Source organism: Schistosoma mansoni, chromosome 4, assembly GCF_000237925.1.
Source record: "Schistosoma mansoni strain Puerto Rico chromosome 4, complete genome".
NCBI classification, from domain to species: domain Eukaryota; kingdom Metazoa; phylum Platyhelminthes; class Trematoda; order Strigeidida; family Schistosomatidae; genus Schistosoma; species Schistosoma mansoni.
The window spans coordinates 11,002,045-11,021,535 of NC_031498.1; the positions used below are offsets into that span (position 1 = coordinate 11,002,045).

Sequence of the window (19,491 nt, forward strand, 5' to 3'; positions counted from 1 at the left end):
AAGAAAAACTAAATTACAAGAAAGCGGAAATAATCAGACAACTAGTGAAGCAAAATTAGACTGTCTATTGGAGTTACAAAATGAGTTACGCAATCTTTATTTAGTTAATATTGTTCAGTCAGAGAAACTGACTCGTATAAAATTGGAGAATTCCCCATACTTCAGTACACAACAAACATGTCAAGAAATCTGTGATAAACTACCAGTAATACCCAAAAACATGTCTCGTAAATATACTCCAATCGGCAATATTTCTGTTTCTAAAGTATTGGTAACAGACTTGTATAAAGTGATCAGTTTAAACAAACCACATATACAAGGTGGCGGTTGGACATATAAAACATCCGATAAATGTAAAAACAATACTGAAAAATATAATCAAATCAGCGTTGCTATAGTTATAGCGTTTCGTGATAGATGGACTCAACTAACAAGTGTACTGTCAACATTAATACCTATGTTACGCCGTCAAAGATTATGTTACCGAATATTTGTTATTGAAGAAGCTGGAAATGATTTATTCAATCGAGGTATGATTTTCAATGTTGGTTTCATGGAAGCTATAAAAAGATTCCATTTTGATTGTGTTGTTTTTCATGATGCTGACTTAGCTCCAATAAATGACTTAAACCCTTATGGATGTGATAAACAAACATTCATACAACCAGTTCATCTTGGTGTTGGTTTAGATATCAGAAATTTTCGTTTAAATTATCCAGAACTTATTGGTGGTGTATTGAAAATGTCAAATAAACATTTTGTACGAGTAAATGGACATTCTAATCTATATTGGGGTTGGGGTCAAGAAGATGATGATTTAGAAAGACGATTAAAATATGAAAAAATTAATTATTATCAAATGTCTCCAAGTATTGCACGTTATAAAGCATTACCTCATGAAACACAGAAAAAAGAAGGGAATCCAAGAGCAATTCATTTGAAGCTTTTATCTACAGCTGTTCAACGAATGCATCATGATGGACTTTCTTCATTAAAGTATAAAGTATTAAAGGTTACTGAACATGAACTATTTACGCATATATTAGTAGATTTAGGAAATCAACCAAAATTTTATAGTTGTAATTATTAGAAAAAAATGCATTTTACCCCTATGATATTCATTATAATTAAGATGATCTAAAGCAAAATGACAATTTTAAATGAATATTTAACTTATATGAAACATTTAATGAATATGGATATTCCCATTGTAATTTGCTTTTTAAAAAAAATTATACTAAATCTGTTCATAATACTTAAAAAAGAATCAGTAGAAATTTTACTGCAAATGTTTATTCAATAGATTGTTTATAGAAAATATTATAAAGGTGTGCTTTCAAATGATGAGCCTTTAGATTTTGAATTTTTCTTTTTTTGTTTTGTTTTTGTTTTCTTTATCAAAATTACATCGAATTTCAAGTTCCATTTATTTTCCAAATACATTTCAGTCAAGTACCACGATTTACAGTTTTTCTTTTCTTGGTTATTAATGACGTATTTTTGAAAGTTCTAAATAACCCGCATGAAAAATTTGACTATTGTTTACTAACAAACAGTGTTTAGTAGTATTAGTAGCAGTTGTAGTGTAGTGTGGTCTACTTATACTCATATAAGTAGTATATGATGATGGTCAGACATAGAATGTATTTTGGCAGAAGATCGATAAAGAACGAACAGGAATAAAGCGCAATTGGTACGAAAATGCATGAACAATTAAATCAGAGAAGACGGACTGATATTTGCAGAAGGAATAGTTAAGATTGAGACAATTGATTGTTATTTTGCAAATTAACTGTTAACCGTATGGTTATTAGAATTTAGTGAGATAGTTTGTAATTTTGTCCTTAAATACATTCGATTGTTCCCACTTGTGTCCTTGTTCACTACAGTAATAGTATATATATGTGTAGTCAAGATAATCATTTAACATTTGAAAGTAATTACAACCAAATTTATGAGTTATTTCACAGTTGAGTTATTAAATTAGATAAACTATACTATTGATAAAACTCTAAATGATATTTTTGTTATTTTTATTATGGTATTAAAGTCGAAAATTCATTTAACCGAATGTTAATATGAGTTTGTGATTAGTATGCCTGAAGTTTTTATATTCTTTTGATCAATTATAATTAGAATTGATTATTTAAGATTATAAGTATATGAAAGAAGTGTATAGTGATTAAGATAAAGTAATATATAAGGTTTGTTTTTCATCACAAACAAATTAGATTTTTAATAGTTGAATTCATTCTGAAAATAATCATGTGCTCACTAGTGACTGGTTTCAAGATGGGTTTCCTGAAGTTCTAGTGAGAAGTCATGACCGGTGGAGTCCAATTCGTGTCGGGTAGAGACAGGTATCTACCTTAGACAATGGATGAGTGGTTGCGCAGCATCATGGATAGATTAAAGTTAGACATTGACACCGTTGGATGCCGGCTCAGTGGTCTAGTGGTTAAGCGTTCGTGCGCGAGGCTGAAGGTCCTGGGGTTTGAGGCCCGCATGCGAGAATGTGGATATGCAGTTGTGAGGAGTTCCAAACTAAGACGAAGCGGCTCCTCAATGCTTCCAGGTCCTCAATAGGGGTCCAGCTTACATCGACTCATGAATTCAACTATTAAAATTACTACAATCTCCACAAACCCCTATTTTGATCAAAATTAAATTTTATCAACTACTTTCAAACTTTTAAAATTTCATCATAAAGAATCCCCCATAATATTGATTCATTTGATGGTGGCTATTTCAAAGTCTCTGAACAGTTGATAATACACAATTAGTTTTGTATAATCCAACTTTTTTGTTCAGAAGCCAATGTATATCACTTTCTTTCTTTCTTCACTTATTATTCTCAATAAAGATTCATTTTCCGTTAAGTAGTTGTATTTTGAAAAAAAATCGATTATTTCCTGTTTGTTTGAACCAACAAGTAATTAGGATAAGTAGTTTATTAGCATTAATATTAGCAATAACAATGGCAATAATTAGAACAATTTCTATCACTATGGCAAAGTTTAACAACATTACTGAAAAGTGAATAAAATCTACTGTCTCATTTTAAGAGCAGAGTTATTATAAGTACGAATTTAAAGTTGTTAACAATAGTCCAAATTGTATAAACACTTAATGAACAGCAAGCGGTACTTCATTTTATTGCAATGAACGGTAAACTGATTGGAAATATCCAATATGAGTGTATGTGTTTATGTGCTAAAACATTTTGCTATACAGTTATAAAACATTGTATTCAAAGGAATAAACAATATGGTTTTCCATTTAAATCGCTATTAGGCTTCTCTCTTATGTACAGTAATATTTTCGTGTACATATGAGAAATATACAACAAATCAAGACTATGTTTAAGTTAGTAACAACAGTGAAATAGATTAGATGACTAAACGTAGTAAGTATGAAGCGATGGCAGGATGACAGGTATAGCAGGACTTATAGTAGTAACATTATTCGTGATAAAATAAACAGATATTTTGAAATAGGATAACAGATTGGAATTTGAAAAATAAACTACTTGGTAAAGGTAATCGTTTAAAAGGAAGATTGATTTAGTTATAATGAGAGCAGACAAGGGAAACACCACTGTTGTTATGAATAATTCTGATTATGAGAAAAAAGTCAATGAGCATCTCCACACTGGACCTTATGAAGAAATCAAGATTAACAAATGTAGAGCAACTTTGAATAAATTGAAAGCCGAAACAGCCAAAATGCTACAGGCTTTAAAACCGAAACTAGGACCATCTCTATAGTTTTTTCTATATCCAAAAAGCAACAAACCATGCAGATTTTATGGACTACCAAAAATACATAAAACAGATGTCCCAATAAGACCTGTTGTTGATTATACCAATTCACCAACCTACAATCTTTCTAGATACCTAGCTAAGATTCTTAAACCATATGAAAGCTCAATCAAACACGGAATAAAAAATTCTAATGATTTTAAAGATGTTATCTCTAATATTCACATAGAAGAAGATGAAATAATGGCAAGTTTTGATGTTTGCTCATTATTCACTAATGTTCCAATTAAGAAAACATTAGATATTATATATAATCTATTAGATTCTGACACTGATCTTAAACAGCGCTGTCCTCTAGTTACCTCGGATATTATTAAAGCGTTAGATCTATGTTTACGTTCGAATATATTCAGTTTTCGAGGGGATTTATACAGACAGACTGAAGGTGTAGCTATGGGATCACCGGTTTCCCCAATTGTTGCTAACCTTTTTATGCATTCATTGGAAACTAGTGCCATCTCAATGTGTTCTCAGGCACCAAAAATATGGTTAAGATATGTAGATGACACCTTTGTCATTATAAAACGAGACCATATGGACGAACTGTTTAAACTTGTCAACAACTTTGATGAAAAAATCAAATTCACCAAAGAGTTGGAATCTCCTGAACACAAATTACCTTTCCTAAACTGTTTAGTTGAAAGGAAAGATAACGATAGCTTAAAAATTAGTATATTTCGAAAGCCGACAAATTCAGGAAAATATCTAGATTTTAAATCGGCACATCCACACTCGACCAAAGTGACAGTGGTCAAAAATATGATTACAAGAGCTCAAAAACTTGTCACGGAACCAAACGATATGAAAAAGGAAATAAATTTAATTACATCTAGCCTAATGATGAACAATTATCCGAAAGATTTTATTAAAAGAATAATTAAGAATGAAAGAAAAGACGGTATGGATAATACAAAAAGATTACAGAAAAAGGAATGGGTTAACGCAGTGGTGATCCCATATCAGAAAGGTGTTTCAGAAGATATTAGAAGAATCTTAAATAATCAAAATATAAGAGTATTTTTTCGAACAAACAATACTCTAAGATCAAAATTAGTAAGAATTAAAGATCCAATTCACAAAGATGAACAACAAAATTGTGTCTATGAAATCAGATGTAGTGACTGTAATGCAACGTATGTAGGTGAAACATCAAGACAACTGAATGTGAGGGTGAAGGAACACAAACAATGTTTGAAGCACATTCCTAAATCCTCAGATGATGTAAGGAAACTAGAGAACAAATCAGCGATAGCATTACACTCGATAGAATCGGGTCATACAATTGATTTCATTCACACAAAAATCCTTCAAAGAGATTTCAATTCTCACAAAGAAAGACAAACAGCTGAAGCCCTATACATTTGGGCTAATCCAAACAATATTAGTAGGAGGGATGGAATACAATTAGCAGTGCCATGGCGGCTAATCATTAATGAGTAAAAACCTGAACTCCATAACGTTTTTTTATCTATTTCGTATTATCTAAATGACAACAAATGCATTCGATGATTCTAATCAGTTGTCTTATCGGAATTTGTTTAACAATTCATTGGAACGTTAAAAATGACACATACATACAGTTTTTAAAAAATTTACACTCTTCAAATCTCACTCTTTTATTATTTTTATTTTGTTTAATTATCTTCATGTTATACATACTGTGACAGATATGATTCATATCATATATATTACAAATTGTATGTTTCCTTATAAATTCACCGATAACAGACAATATCTAATGTGAATGTAATTTCTCCTCTCACCTCTTACGTTTTCTATACAATATGTTATATGAACACTTATCATTTCACATCACACACCTCTTACACACTAATACACATACCTAGTTTAGACATTGTAAACGTTGATTGGATGACCTATTCAGTGTACAATGAACTCGGAGAACCATGTACCTATTTATATTCGATAATTTTGATGTTTGATTATAATTCCTTGAAAAAGTTTGGACCAGATTGCCAAGCGAAACGTTGGATTTACTACAAATTCATTCGCTGAGATTTTACAAATATATATTATTCCTATATAATGTCTTACATCAACTCGGCGCTTAAATACTGTGAAACTATTCGCTCTAATTTAGACGAGAGTTCTTGTATATTGATTTAGTTTGTTGATGGTATTCGTCAGTCAACGAAGCACGTTTACAACTTTATTCACTTCTATTATTTAGCGCGATAATCGTCCAACATCAATGATGACAACTGTTATACTCTTGGTATTTATGAATTTCTTATCATGAATTCTTACTAAAATTTTAGAAATACATTTCTCAGTATGTGATCAACTTCGATATTCAAGTAGTCAAGAAGAGATATGAAGGGGGTGAAGGAAAGCAAACATAAGTGGAAGAGTTAGTAGGATCAGTCTATTAAGTCTTTTTTGGATTGGGGAGAAACAGAGGTATAATGGTCTTCTTTTGAACACAAAAACTCATATTGTTGATCTGAATTCCTATAACTTACTCTGTGTGTAAGAGACGTGGTTGAACTCAAACCACAATGAGAGGTGCTTACAAGTTTGTTGGACAAGTTGAATAATTATGGCTTCAGTAGAACTTTCTGCACGAGAGAAGACCAATTGTTAAACATACATGGAATCAATGAAACCAGGCAACCAATTTTTAGTTGAGCGGGAGACGTTGATCGACTACATAACGATAAGAAATAGCCACACAAAAATCCTTTTCAGAACTCAGATTAATTTACCATTTAGGACATGGCTAGTTATATCTTCCGTGAATAGCAGATTCATTAAGAAGGTTTTTAAGCGAATAGTCTCTATCTCTGAATTCCAGTGCTCTGTATATGCGTGGTTCTTGAAAAAGCTTTAGTTTTATTCCATTTAAACCCAAATATTTTCAAAATGTTCAGTTTTTTTAGGACATCATATAAGCATATATTTCTCGCGCTATTTGTACGACTTTGCCAACGTTTCTTTCCTAACGAATGGACATGAAGCTAAAAAAATATTGGTATTATGAGGTAGGCGAATTCTTACCATAAGGATTCCCTGGAGTCGGTCGACAATAAAACACCAAACAAATACAATTTATTGTAGTTTCCTTCCACCGAAGTAAGATCCATTGCAAGGTCGACATTGCTGATTTATCTTAACAGTTTTCCTTTCAGATCAACCATGATGAATGTGCCATAGACATAAGGCTAGAACAAATTCAGCTTTAGAAGTTCACTTTCTAATTTAAAAAAAACAAAATTCAGCAAAGCTAGGACTTAATGGTGATCGGATTTCCATTTTCATCAATTTATCTACAATATTTGTTACTAAGGAAAAAGTCAGACATCCGTCGTATACCTTAAAAGTTACTATTTGAGACTTTGTTAATTTTTACATTGAAATGATGTTTGCAACATAAAATCAGTTGTCTTCACTAATTGTTTATTCGTGAATAAAAGCAAAAGATCTAGAAAGAGCATACGTCTCAATTAAATCTTTATCATTTACCTAAATAGTTAAACCAATGTTGTTTTGACGCCTCAGTTTGCGATTATTTGGTTTTAAGCTTCAGCACAGACAATTTGTAACTGATGGTTTAGAGAATTATACATTTTAAAAACCGAATCTAGAAGCTCTGACTTATGAGTTTTGAATAGATCATAGAGTCATAGTGTATTCATGACTACATTGTGTAATAAGGAGCATGTAGTTATCATCTTAATCCGGTCACATATTACTACTTTAGACTAACGTTTTTTGTATTCAGAGCCACTTATTTATCAAGAAATCTTGATTTGCAGCAAACTGTTAGTTTCCATACCTACATCTACGAATTGTTCCTATGAAGTACTAACCTCTTTGATCTAAGTAAACCACTAATATCACTTCACTTTATCTTACTGAATAATAAATATTATGCATTTAATCCAAATCCAAAATGTACTTCGCAAAACAAACTATAATAGATGAGAGATTTTATGTATCAACATATTGTTTTAAGGAAATACATAATGAAATTTACAATAGTTTTATACTAATAAGCCTAACATATTTTGAGTGCCTCGTTAGTTTCACTTAACTGACTGATATTAGATTATAGTTTTTAAGAGTAATAACTAACTAGAATTGATGACTAGTTAACAATATTTTATTGTGTTCTTGAATAGATTACAAATCCATGTATTTGACCCATCCTTAATAAACCATGATCCTTGTATACCGTCAATCTCATGAAAATGCAGTTTTAGAAAATAATTAGCAATAGCATTTCATTCATTTTCAACTTCATGTATGAGACAAGGTGTAATAAAGTTACTTACCTAAAACAATGAACACTATGATGAAGTACAATTTGTTAAGCAAAATATACTACTCTGTCCACTACCATCTTTACTTAGACAACCGGCTTTTGCTTTTTAGTGTTTTATATTTCAATTACACTGTAGAGACTTGTTATTCATAAATTAAATTTTTAAAACTGGTTCCCTTGATTAAATAAAATCAACCCATATTGTGGAATGAAATGATTTCGTTTCATCTGCCTTTCTCTAACTCTTTTATAAATATAATTGCTTATAAAAGATTTATTTGATTTTGGATCTTAACTAATAGTGTTTTATTAACGATTCTTCGTCTGAATGTACCTTCATCTCAATATTGTCCTTCATAAATCGATATTAATTCAAAAACCAGTGGGGTATTCTCCAGGCTACTTACTACAATACCCAGGAATTTGTTCAGAAAATATTTTATTTATTACTAGTTCCAAGATTTAATATTTCTCTATTGTTGATATTTGTAGACCGATCGAATCAGTTTGCTCATAGATAAAATTAGGACGCTAATAAACTGATGAACCCTGAGTAGGAAAGGCTTCTTTGTTGGTTGCAAATAAGGCTATATCAAGACATTATTATAAACAGATTCAATTCCAACAGAAGTTCATTAAAATCATTTCTGAATAATAACAGTAAGCAAATACCTACTACTACTACTAGTAATAAAACTTAGGCTTTCAAAATTCAAATTCAAGCTATCACTAATAAGATCAAGAATATAATGATTTACTCATTTTGTTCAATGCATAAAAAATAAGAAATTCTAATTAAGCTGTAAGAAGAGAATTTACCACTGATAAACTTGGGGAACCTTTTTTATCCAGGTACCTTAGTTCTAATTAAATTACTGAAGATACCAAAAACAACAACAAAACAAAAAAATTATTATCATTTAAATAAATTTCAAATGAAAATAAGGAAGAAGAAAATAATTGAAATGAAAGAAGGTGATATTAGTTTCTTAAAGAAAATATTTCAGGTAAACATAAATGGATTGTTGTTTTCTGGGAGAGAACAAACCAGATTTCAGTGGAGGAAGAAATTAGGAAGAAGCGCTGGAAGTGGATAGAACACATATTGAGGAAATCATCCGACTGAGTCAAAAGGTAAGCCCCCACATGGAATCCTGAAGGCCAAAGGAAACGAGGAAGACTAAAGAACACATTAAGCCAAGAAATGGAGACAGACATGAGAAAATTGAACAACAGCTGGATAGAACTAGAAAGGAAGGCTCAGGACAGAGTGAGTTGGAGAATGCTGGTCAGCGGCCTATGCTCCATTGGGAGTAACAGGCGTAAGTAAGTAAGTAAATAAACATAAATGGATAGAAATGAATTAACATTTCCAATGTATGTTTATTCATTGTAATTTTTATCATTAATCTAAAACATTTCCAATATGTATCACATAAGGATATGTATGGTTTTAAGGTTAAAATAAGGATTATATATATATGTATACTTTGTCATTTAAAGATTGAAATGTCATCTTTTCTAGTTTTTTTTTGTTTCTCCTGCTTATCATCATATAAATATCATAACCTATTGTTTAATTTTTTTCTCATTTTCAACATTGTAACATAACTGAACTATGATTATTGGGTGTAATAATATAACAATAGTAGGTTACTAAGTAATGTTTATTCATTCACAGTTTATGAATGATACTATTGTTTTAATATTTTAGAATGATTACATAAAAATACATTTTACATATATTAAATTAATAACGCCCAAGTTGATTCTCTTCATTAGATCAGAATTTGTTACTGTTTAAATATGTGAATGTCTGTAACGTAGGTAAGATTGTTCTAATGAAATTTTTTTGTTTTTATTTTTAAGGTTATTACTGAAATACTTGCTATTTCCTTTTGAATAAACTACACAAATCTTGATGGTTTAGTGTTTATTGAAGTGAATTTTTTAATAATAAAGATTTGATTGATTGTTCTAACGAATCACATTTATATATAGTTGAAATCATGAGTCAATTGAAGCTAGACCACCATGGAAAACCTGGAAGCACTGAACGGCCATTTCGTCCTATTGTGGAACTTCTCAGCAGTGCGCATCCACGATCCCGCCTCACGAGATTCTAACCCAGGACCTACTATAATAACATTTATGTTTAATTTTAATAGAGATATGTATTATTCCGAAAGAGTTTGAAGATGAGCCACACAAATTTCACAAAGTCCAGAAATCAAATAGCTATTTTTGACAAAGCAAATGAAATCGTTTCAGAAATTAATTTAACAGAACCTGTGTTCCGTTGTTAGTTTTATTCACTGATAATAAATAAATACGAGTCCTGAACTTAACGGGACAGTGCAGAAAGTGTTTTCGTACTGATATGACGTGAGTATTGCCAGTGAATAAAGCTTTATCAAATATAATATTCCAGTTTTTACGGGTGTTTTATAACCAACCTCCACAAATATAAAATCTTTTAGCTATTGTGAGTAATGAATATTTTATCCTTAAGGTTTTTCCTTCATATCAGTCAGTAAACATTGGTGTGAACTGTGACAGTGACGACTAATTACCGGAGCAAAATATACCTCTGTTATATTCGATATCTTTTTACATGATATGATTTTACATATCATTCTGAGCATAAAGCAATTGAATGCAGAATGAAAAATAATCGGTAATGAAGTAAAAACCCAAGTTATTTGTTATCATACTGAACTCAGAGATAGATTACTTATGAACCTTAGCATCATGAAATATGTTTTGTATGTGGTAAGTAAATTAGCGATAACCGCAAAACTACATCAGTTCATTTGATTCTAATTAATTTAGGGAGCAGCTTTAAAAAATACATCCAACTTGCTGCGAAAAACTTTGTTTGAATTAAAATGAATTGCAAATTGAGTGAAATTATGAAATGCTGCCAATATTGAGTAATATAAAAATAGATTTGACAGTTTTAGCTCTCCTTACTAGATAATAGTCCTACAGACTGACAAAATCAGAAGTGTAATGGAAATTAAGTGTATTTGATGGTCTTACATAATTTATAAGTTTTTCAAAGTGTATAGTCGATTCGGCCATCTTAAGCCAGAATATTTTTTCAACCAAATTCCATTAATGTGAGGTGAGATTAGTATATGTTTAGGTCCTTTAACGTAATATAAACACTTATATTAGTGATTTACCGTAGTTTTGACAATAACTGTGGGCAGGTAGTGTCAAAGATTGACGAAACAACAAGATAATTTAAATAAAACTCCTGATCATTTTAACAGATTTGTACGAATAGTAAAATCAATAATAATAATATTCAACTTTAGGATGCGGGCACAATCAGTTTACGGGTCTCAAATAAGATGAAATGCGCGTCCTAGATTCTACTGCTAGTCGCCATCCATCTTCGCTTACTATAATGATGTAGTTCAGGATTTGCTGTTGACCTGATATGATACTTCAAATATAATCTGTATCAGGAGTAAAGGATTAGTGTAGCTCCCCACTTACACAATGTCAGTTTCATGGTAATGTATTAGAAGAAGGTTTTTTATCAATGCTAAGCAGCTTAGGTTTTAAGTAAAGGTGTCTTCTACAAAGCTATTGATTTGTTGAATACAATCTAGCGTTACACTTGGATTTTCGTCCGGATAGATAAGGACAGTGAATGAGTCGGGAGCATATGATTGTTAAATCATAAGTTTATAGTTTGATATCCACCAGCAAACATATTTTGTAATATAAACAAATACAGCATCTGTAATACCGCCTTATTTCGGTCTTAAAAATGTAGAAACTTTCAAAATGACAAGGTGATAAAATGACAAGTAAAATCACAAGCTTCGTAATCCGAGTTACTTTAGGTCACATTTTGCTACGTATTAAACAACATGGCTATTTAACAGTCTAACTCATAGTATTTCTACAATACGCCTTCAATATAAAACAATTAAACTTGGTGCTCTGACTAACCTCGATCAAAACTATGATAATGTGCAGTAGCATAAAGGAAGTTTGGTAACACAAAGTTACGAAACTCGTTTCCTTGATTCCTTGAACGTTTGAAGAAATACATTATTACGGAGGTAAAAAAGCAATTATTCTTTTAGTTTGTATTTAATGTTCTATAATATTTTTATGTGAAGTAAAAAAGGTATTTACAGACTGCAATAGGTTCATAGTATTTCATTCTTTATCTTCACCTACCTACAGCTTAATATGTCTAATTGTTCTCAATTATCAAGACAATGCTGAAAAGTGAATCGTCCTTCGATGGTGAATAAGTAAGGTGTAGTGTGTAAGAAGTTAGAAATTGAAGTTTCGAAAGGGTATCTTCATAACTGCTTCAGGTGATAATTTCAGAATTTAAAGACAATTCTATTGCGGGATAAAAACGAAACTTTTGGAAGTTTAACAAGATAAAGTGGATGATTTGATTAGTGCTACATAACCACCGTTTTGTAGTTGTTGTAACGCATAATAATGATCTCTTTTCTTGATTTAGGATTAATGGGATGGTGCCGTGTGTACCCTTTTAGGAATATCAACAAGCTATCGTTTGACCTAACCACATTTGTCTTCGTTTGATGATTCCCGTTCGAATAATTAGTTGAAGAATAAGTTTTCAAACTTAGCTTTCGTATTAATTCTGTTGAAAGATTGAAAGATGTAAAATTTTAAAATTAATAAAGAGAGATCCAGATTAATTTCTCATTTACTTTCATGCTTGGTGAGTTGAAAACATCTTTCTGGGGGTTGTCTAGAAGTTTTCTCTTTTATCGAAGCTTTTTATAAAAATAAGTCATTTGTTTTAGCTCCCTTCAGTTGTGCATCTTGAATAAAACGCTACAATGAATTCTTTAAGTGAGTTTAGAAATCGAATGGTAGTCATCCGAGCATCATCTATTATTTTATTGAAAGTTAGTACACAGAAAATTATCGAAATATTGTAGAACTATTACTTCAAGTAGTTGTAAAAGTACCCTTTCAAAACTCTAATTGGTCACTTATTTTATATTACCAACAACTTATTCATTATTGATTAACAACTTACTTTTCATTATTTTGCTATTCCTTAAAAATAATTAAACATAATAACCTATATGTAGGTGAAGATAAACAATAAAAACAAACAATGAGTCCATCTTATTCAGTAAATAAGAAAATCGATAATGAAACTTCATTTTCAACAAGTGACTGAGGGATCGATAAGATGTATGCTTTACTGCATAATCTTTGTCTGCTCAATATAGGACAGTGAAGCACTTTCACAATTCTTGCCTAAGAATACATTTTCTTATAAAAGAATACATTACCACTATATCTAATTACACATAGTCTTCAGATGCATTTTGACTGACCGGTCAATAAACATATAATAACTTAGACGATCAAACTATTTAAATGGAACTTGAATTCGCCTAATTATTGTCTATGGAGTGTCGCTTATGTTTCTTAGTCCTAATTAAGATGAACCTTTAGTGGTACTTGCGAAGCATATCTGCCGGCAAATCTCTTATAAGATCCTAAAATTATTGGATTCAGAGTATACTACTTTATTATTTGTCAGTAACATAAACGTTTCTTAGAAAACATCTGATCAGTTGCCCTTCAGATAGTTAAGACATGCAACTTTCGTCGGGAATATAAATTGTTTAAGATCACCACAGAAGTTACAGACGTTCATCCATTGAGAAATCGGTTTGTATCCAATATTTGAGAGTAAAGACCACTGAAAAAGTGGACAACTTATTTTATCTATTCTATTTTGGTTTATTTTTTCACTCTTTTCGGTTAGTGTTGGATGAGCATTTTGTCAAACACTTTATATCAGTATATTTATATTTTACGTTTGAGACAACTGTGCTCTATTCTTCTATTCATAATATATCTTATCACGTCATTTGCATTTAATTATTAGTAAACACTTTCTGATTTATGCTCTGTTTAGTAGTTACAATATTTAAGGTTTGAGAATATTTGTTATGATCCACATAGTAGTATTATAATTACAAACACACCTCGCTTTTCGCTCACAACGTCCTGATTGCGTTGTATATAACATGATTCTTTTGATTGAACATTAAGCTAGATGATGTTACTTAATAAAACATAATTACAGTATTGAAGAAAATTCACATAATAAATGCCATTACCGAACTATGTCTAATAACTATGATGTTTGTTGAAGTTGGAAATGCTTTACACAGAGATATATTTCATAAAAAGTTTATGCAAGCGAATAACTGACAACAGAAATGAAATTGATGCAAAACCACAAGAAGGCTAGTAAAATCATACCATTTATTGACTTGTCCAATTTGACTAGAGAAATTGTAGCTGGCATGAATGTGTTCTTTAGAGGGTGCAAAATTGAGTGTCAAATATAATTCAATTATTCAGACATTTTACAAGTTAATCTGTCAATGACAGAAACTTAACATCCATAAAAAAACAATATAAGGAATTTTTCTGTCAATCCTAAAGATATTCTGAGTTTTCAACATTTGAATATTACTAAATTTTTGCATAAATGTTTAAAACAGTAGCTGAAAATTATTCCTTCAACTAGTGAATAATATGCTTTATAACAAGTAAAATATGGTTCTATAAAGTAGTATTAATCATTCTCGAGTAGTGCTTCACATGTGTACTTTATTATTATTATCAAGTCTCTCAGTGATATGTTTACTCTAAATAAATTCAAAGAATATTTCTTAATTGAGATCACCACTCGATCAATGTTAGACCACCATTGGAAACCTGGAAATACTGGACGATTTTTTCGTTCTGGTATGGGACTCCTCACCAGTGCGCATCCACGACCCTTCACGCGGGATTAAGACCTAGGAGCTCCGGTCTCGCGCGTGAACGCCTAACCTCTAGACTATATTTTTTTTATCAAATTATCTCATTCAGTAAAGTATTCTTAACCGAAACAAATTTGTTTGTAAATGAGTTTTGTTATCTTTTCATAGTTAAACCCGAAAATCTAACAACAAAAAAGAGATTAATAGCAAAAATTTCACACAACCAGATGCCTTGATAAAATTAAACAGAACAAGAGTAACAAGCATGGTAAGCAGAGATGGATATCGAGGCAATACGCACAGTATGCACATATGCCAATTAGAGACTGACCAGTTGCAGTCCTAAACACATCGATGGGAAGATCCAAACAAACAATACTAAGTGAAGAGTAACAAGGTTTGCAGAATAAAATGAATTCATTCTATTTCATGGTTTCTCATCAGCTGCATACAACCTGAAATTAAAATTCCTAACATAAACATCATTGTTAACAAATGTTTAGTATAATTTAGTTTGTGAAGTTTAGATAAATGTTCGAAACGTAACCAAAATCATAATAGTCAGAAGAATAGGGATAAACATAGTTCAGATGGATGTGTATTTATGTGTTGTGAAGTAATAATTAAGAGGCTATGTAAGGGTAATGAAAATAATAAGTGATTGGGTAGTCGCTGAACATGATAAAATAAACAAATATATGAACATCAATCAGATTGTGTAAGCAATAAATATCAGAAGACGAAAAAATAATAAAAGGTTAGGGACAACGTTGAAAAAAGATTGAATTTAACAATGGTTATTAGACAAATATCCAATCCCTATGGTAGGGAAAGGTTAATCAAACTTTCTTTCTGTATATGCAGTTTGTTCAAGACTTCCTTCATTTATCCATCCGTTTACAATGGAGTATGAAAAAGATAACCAATTTAACATTGAGATCTTAGTGTGAGACGAAAAAAATGCAGGAATTCTTGAGAAAACTATGTATAAGAAAGAACCATGGACAGGACGGTATTTGAACTTTAACAGCCATTGTTCTACCAGTTACCAAAGATGTCTAGTCAAAATGCCCTTCAATAGAGCTAGAATATTATGCTCAAATGGCAAAATCAATAGGGAATTGGCTATTCTGGAAAAGCATCATATAAAAATGCAAACACGAGGAAATTTATCACGAAATACGGAAAAGAATATCTCAAGGATGGTAAGCAACCAACCGTTGGAAAGAAACCTGTCTTCATCCTCCTTGTGTTCAAGAGAGATAGGACTTAGGGAAGAATAAATAGAAGAGTCGGGGTGGTAGTGAAAAGAACTTTCCATGCTTCTCGATTGCTTCCACCATATATTCACTATTCTTATTATCATGTTAAAATAGCTATTCATTTAGCCATTTGAACGATTCTTAGTCTCTCCTTTTGTTTGTGCTTTTCAGCTCTAACATATTTTAAACACTAGTAGCCACTAATAAATGTAACCATTTACACAAAAGTACATTTCCGGAACTCAAAAAAGTTTTTCTGATGGATTTTTATAATTGTGATTTTGCCTAACACTTTTATCATTGATTTTACAGACATATAATTCCTACAGAATTCAAGTTCTTGAATCGTATTATTTTTTTATTTGCTCAAGTATTCATTAAAAATAAATTATTTATTTTTATCGACCTTAATTTTATTCACAGTAGATTAGAAAAAATTGAACTTATAAATCTACCATTATGAGAATATATAAATTTTCTACTACTGTGGTATGTGCTACTGATGTTGACAGATGTAAGTAGTATGTATCATCTATCAAAAGTGAGATGCATGGAGGTAGAAGGTTAAGAAGATCAAAGAAAAAAGAACGAGAACAGAGAATGATTGGTGTGGAAACGAAAGAACAATGAAGTCTGAGACGACTGATTGACATTTTGCAAATGAAGTATTTATTGTTTGGTTTCCAGATTTTACTCAGAAATTCTGTAATTTCGTATTCACATACATTCTATTGTCCTTACTTGTGTTCCCGTTCACTGAACTACTTTCAAGCTACGTTAAAAAGGTTCATCGTAATAACAATTAAAATAAGTTCCATAGAATATATGAGTTGAAAGCAAAGTTAAAGTTGATTTATCCTAAAAAAGATACAAATAAAAATACTACCATTACATAAGGTATGTATGCATCAAACTAAGGCAAACAAGAGAATATATTAATATTATACGATAAGTGAAATAATTCATATTTTATTCAGTTTATTGAAAGGGATTAATGAATATAGCTGAATTTAAAGTGTAAATAAAACTTACGATCATATAGAATTATCCAAAACCCTCTAAATGAACACAAAATTATCTGTGAACTAATTAGTAGAGCTTATAAACAAGCAGAATATTAAAGTTCATGGACAATTCAGTAATTATAGTAGAATTACATCAACGCAGAGTTTAGTTGTTCATGAAACATTATGTGAGGCTAGGTTGGACTATCATTTTATTTATACGCTGTAATTATGGTTACCACTGCATTAGTATAAACATATCCTGTTTTATCCGATAAAGACTATAGGAATGCTAACTGCCAGGGTTAAGTTTTGGACTATAATCGTAAGTATTCTTATTGAGTAATTATGAGGTTACTAAATTATTATATAAAAAAATATATATTATATTTATATATATTATATTTTATCATGGGCTTTACTATTCTTAGTCTGTTACCAACTTCACGGTCTCTCCTACTCACAACCACTGTTGTCTTGACCATGTATAATTTTTCATTTTATGGTGTGAGGTACTTTGGCATGTTTGCATATAAACTATATATTTTTGAAGTATAAATTCGTCTGACGTAGGCTTATTACAGTGTTCTGGACTCAATGGGAAGTACAGGGAAATAGATTACCGAACTGAGGATCAATAAGAGCTCAGTGTCGACTCAAGACTATTGATGCAGCAAACAGACTCCGATCATATTTTTGTCACCCGATATTGGTGAACGGACATAAGTCATAACATAAACCTTTTTTATGATACAAGAAATTACTGTGTGTACTGAATGGAGAACGTAAGAATGTATATTAAAAATTGAACTGAAATCGACTTTTGGAAATAAGTAGTCATACGTTACTTATAGTTGAGAGTTATATCACTGATAAATACTTTTATCTCTTATTCATGAGAACTCATAAATGTCACTTTATCAGTAAACTTTTAACCTTTTAACGGATAAACTTAAATGATCGTCGTAATGTCAAGTGAATGAAACTACTGGCCAGTGCTAAGATATAGAAAAGTAGGCTAACGATAATTACTGTTCAATGGATATTCAGATGTTTTTAACAGCATATTCTTCGAATATAAACAAATTACTGTTGATTGCTTTCAGTTATCTAGTGATTAAGATGATCCATTTCATCAAACTTTGCAATGAAGTATAACTCACCTCAGATGTGTTTTTGGAAATTTTCTTTTTCTCTTTCTAAATATTGAAGCATTTGATCAGTCATAACACGCTAAACTGTTTCATCAAACATTTATTTAACCAAATAAGAAAAAAATGGTTATCTATTCAACCTACATTTCTACTTAGAAGAAAACATGGAATAACCTGTTCTGATGAAAGTACACAGGAATCATGTCATTACCTTAGATTTGTAACGATTTAGTGAATAACATATAACCGAAAACAAAAGACGAAACGTTTCCTATCAGACGGACAAGATTACGTATTTTATAAATCCTCGCTCAAACATTAGCTTCATGTCTATCATATAAGTTAAAAGTTTTATTTTTCAGTATAAAATTAATTTTCCGTTTCATTTTAATAAATCTATTCTACATAAGTGTAATGCTATTCAATTGTTACAGACGTTTAAGCGGTAAATATTCAATAGACAGTAGTGGAATGTCCCATTATTATTTAGTATAGAACACGCTCATATTGAACACAAGTGAAATACTAAGATGCTATGAAATTGGAAAAACTCAGCTGAGTTTACAAATCTGCTTATTATGAATAAACTAAAAAAGCAACCTCGATTTTAAGTGAGCTGGATATGAACTACATCTTGTTAAAACAGAATATCATTTTCAATAAAATATTTGAATGCAAGCAACGAGAGAAACTACAAGCTTATTTTCGTGGATTAGTTGAAGTTAGATATCAACACCGTTAGATGCCGGATCAGTGGTCTAGAGGTTATGCGTTTGCGCGCGAGACCGATAGGTCCTGGGTTCGAATCTCGCGAGGCGGGATCATGGATGCGCAGTGGTGGGGAGTCCCACAACAGGACGAAACAGCCGTCCAGTGCTTCCATGTTTTTCTTGGTAGTCTAGCTTCAATCAACTCGTGATCTCAATTATTAAAATTATTTATTTTATTTTAAAAAAAATTAAATCAAATGTATAAATTTAAACATACCATAAAATCTAACGTTAATAAATTTGAGTCAATGTTCTTTAACAACTGAATTAAGGAAAACTACGGGGCGATATGTCCTTTTCATTTTGAGAATCACTTCTGGCCATATTTTTAAAGTAAGCTAATGTTTTAATATCAAGCAATAATTTATTTATTTATTTGTTTGAACACA

The 19,491-nt window shown here is 30.9% G+C and overlaps 1 protein-coding gene across 1 annotated transcript; it reads left to right on the plus strand.

Annotated features, from left to right (window-relative positions):
* Nucleotides 1-220: 220 nt before the first annotated feature.
* Nucleotides 221-1,448, plus strand: Smp_024650 (beta-1,4-galactosyltransferase 3,4-related; the record flags this gene model as incomplete). The annotated part of the gene is made up of 1 exon (XM_018796806.1): nucleotides 221-1,448. One exon carries the CDS (start codon nucleotides 221-223, stop codon nucleotides 1,088-1,090), a length of 870 nt encoding a protein of 289 aa, XP_018651912.1. The 3' UTR covers nucleotides 1,091-1,448.
* Between the last annotated feature and the right edge of the window lie 18,043 nt (nucleotides 1,449-19,491).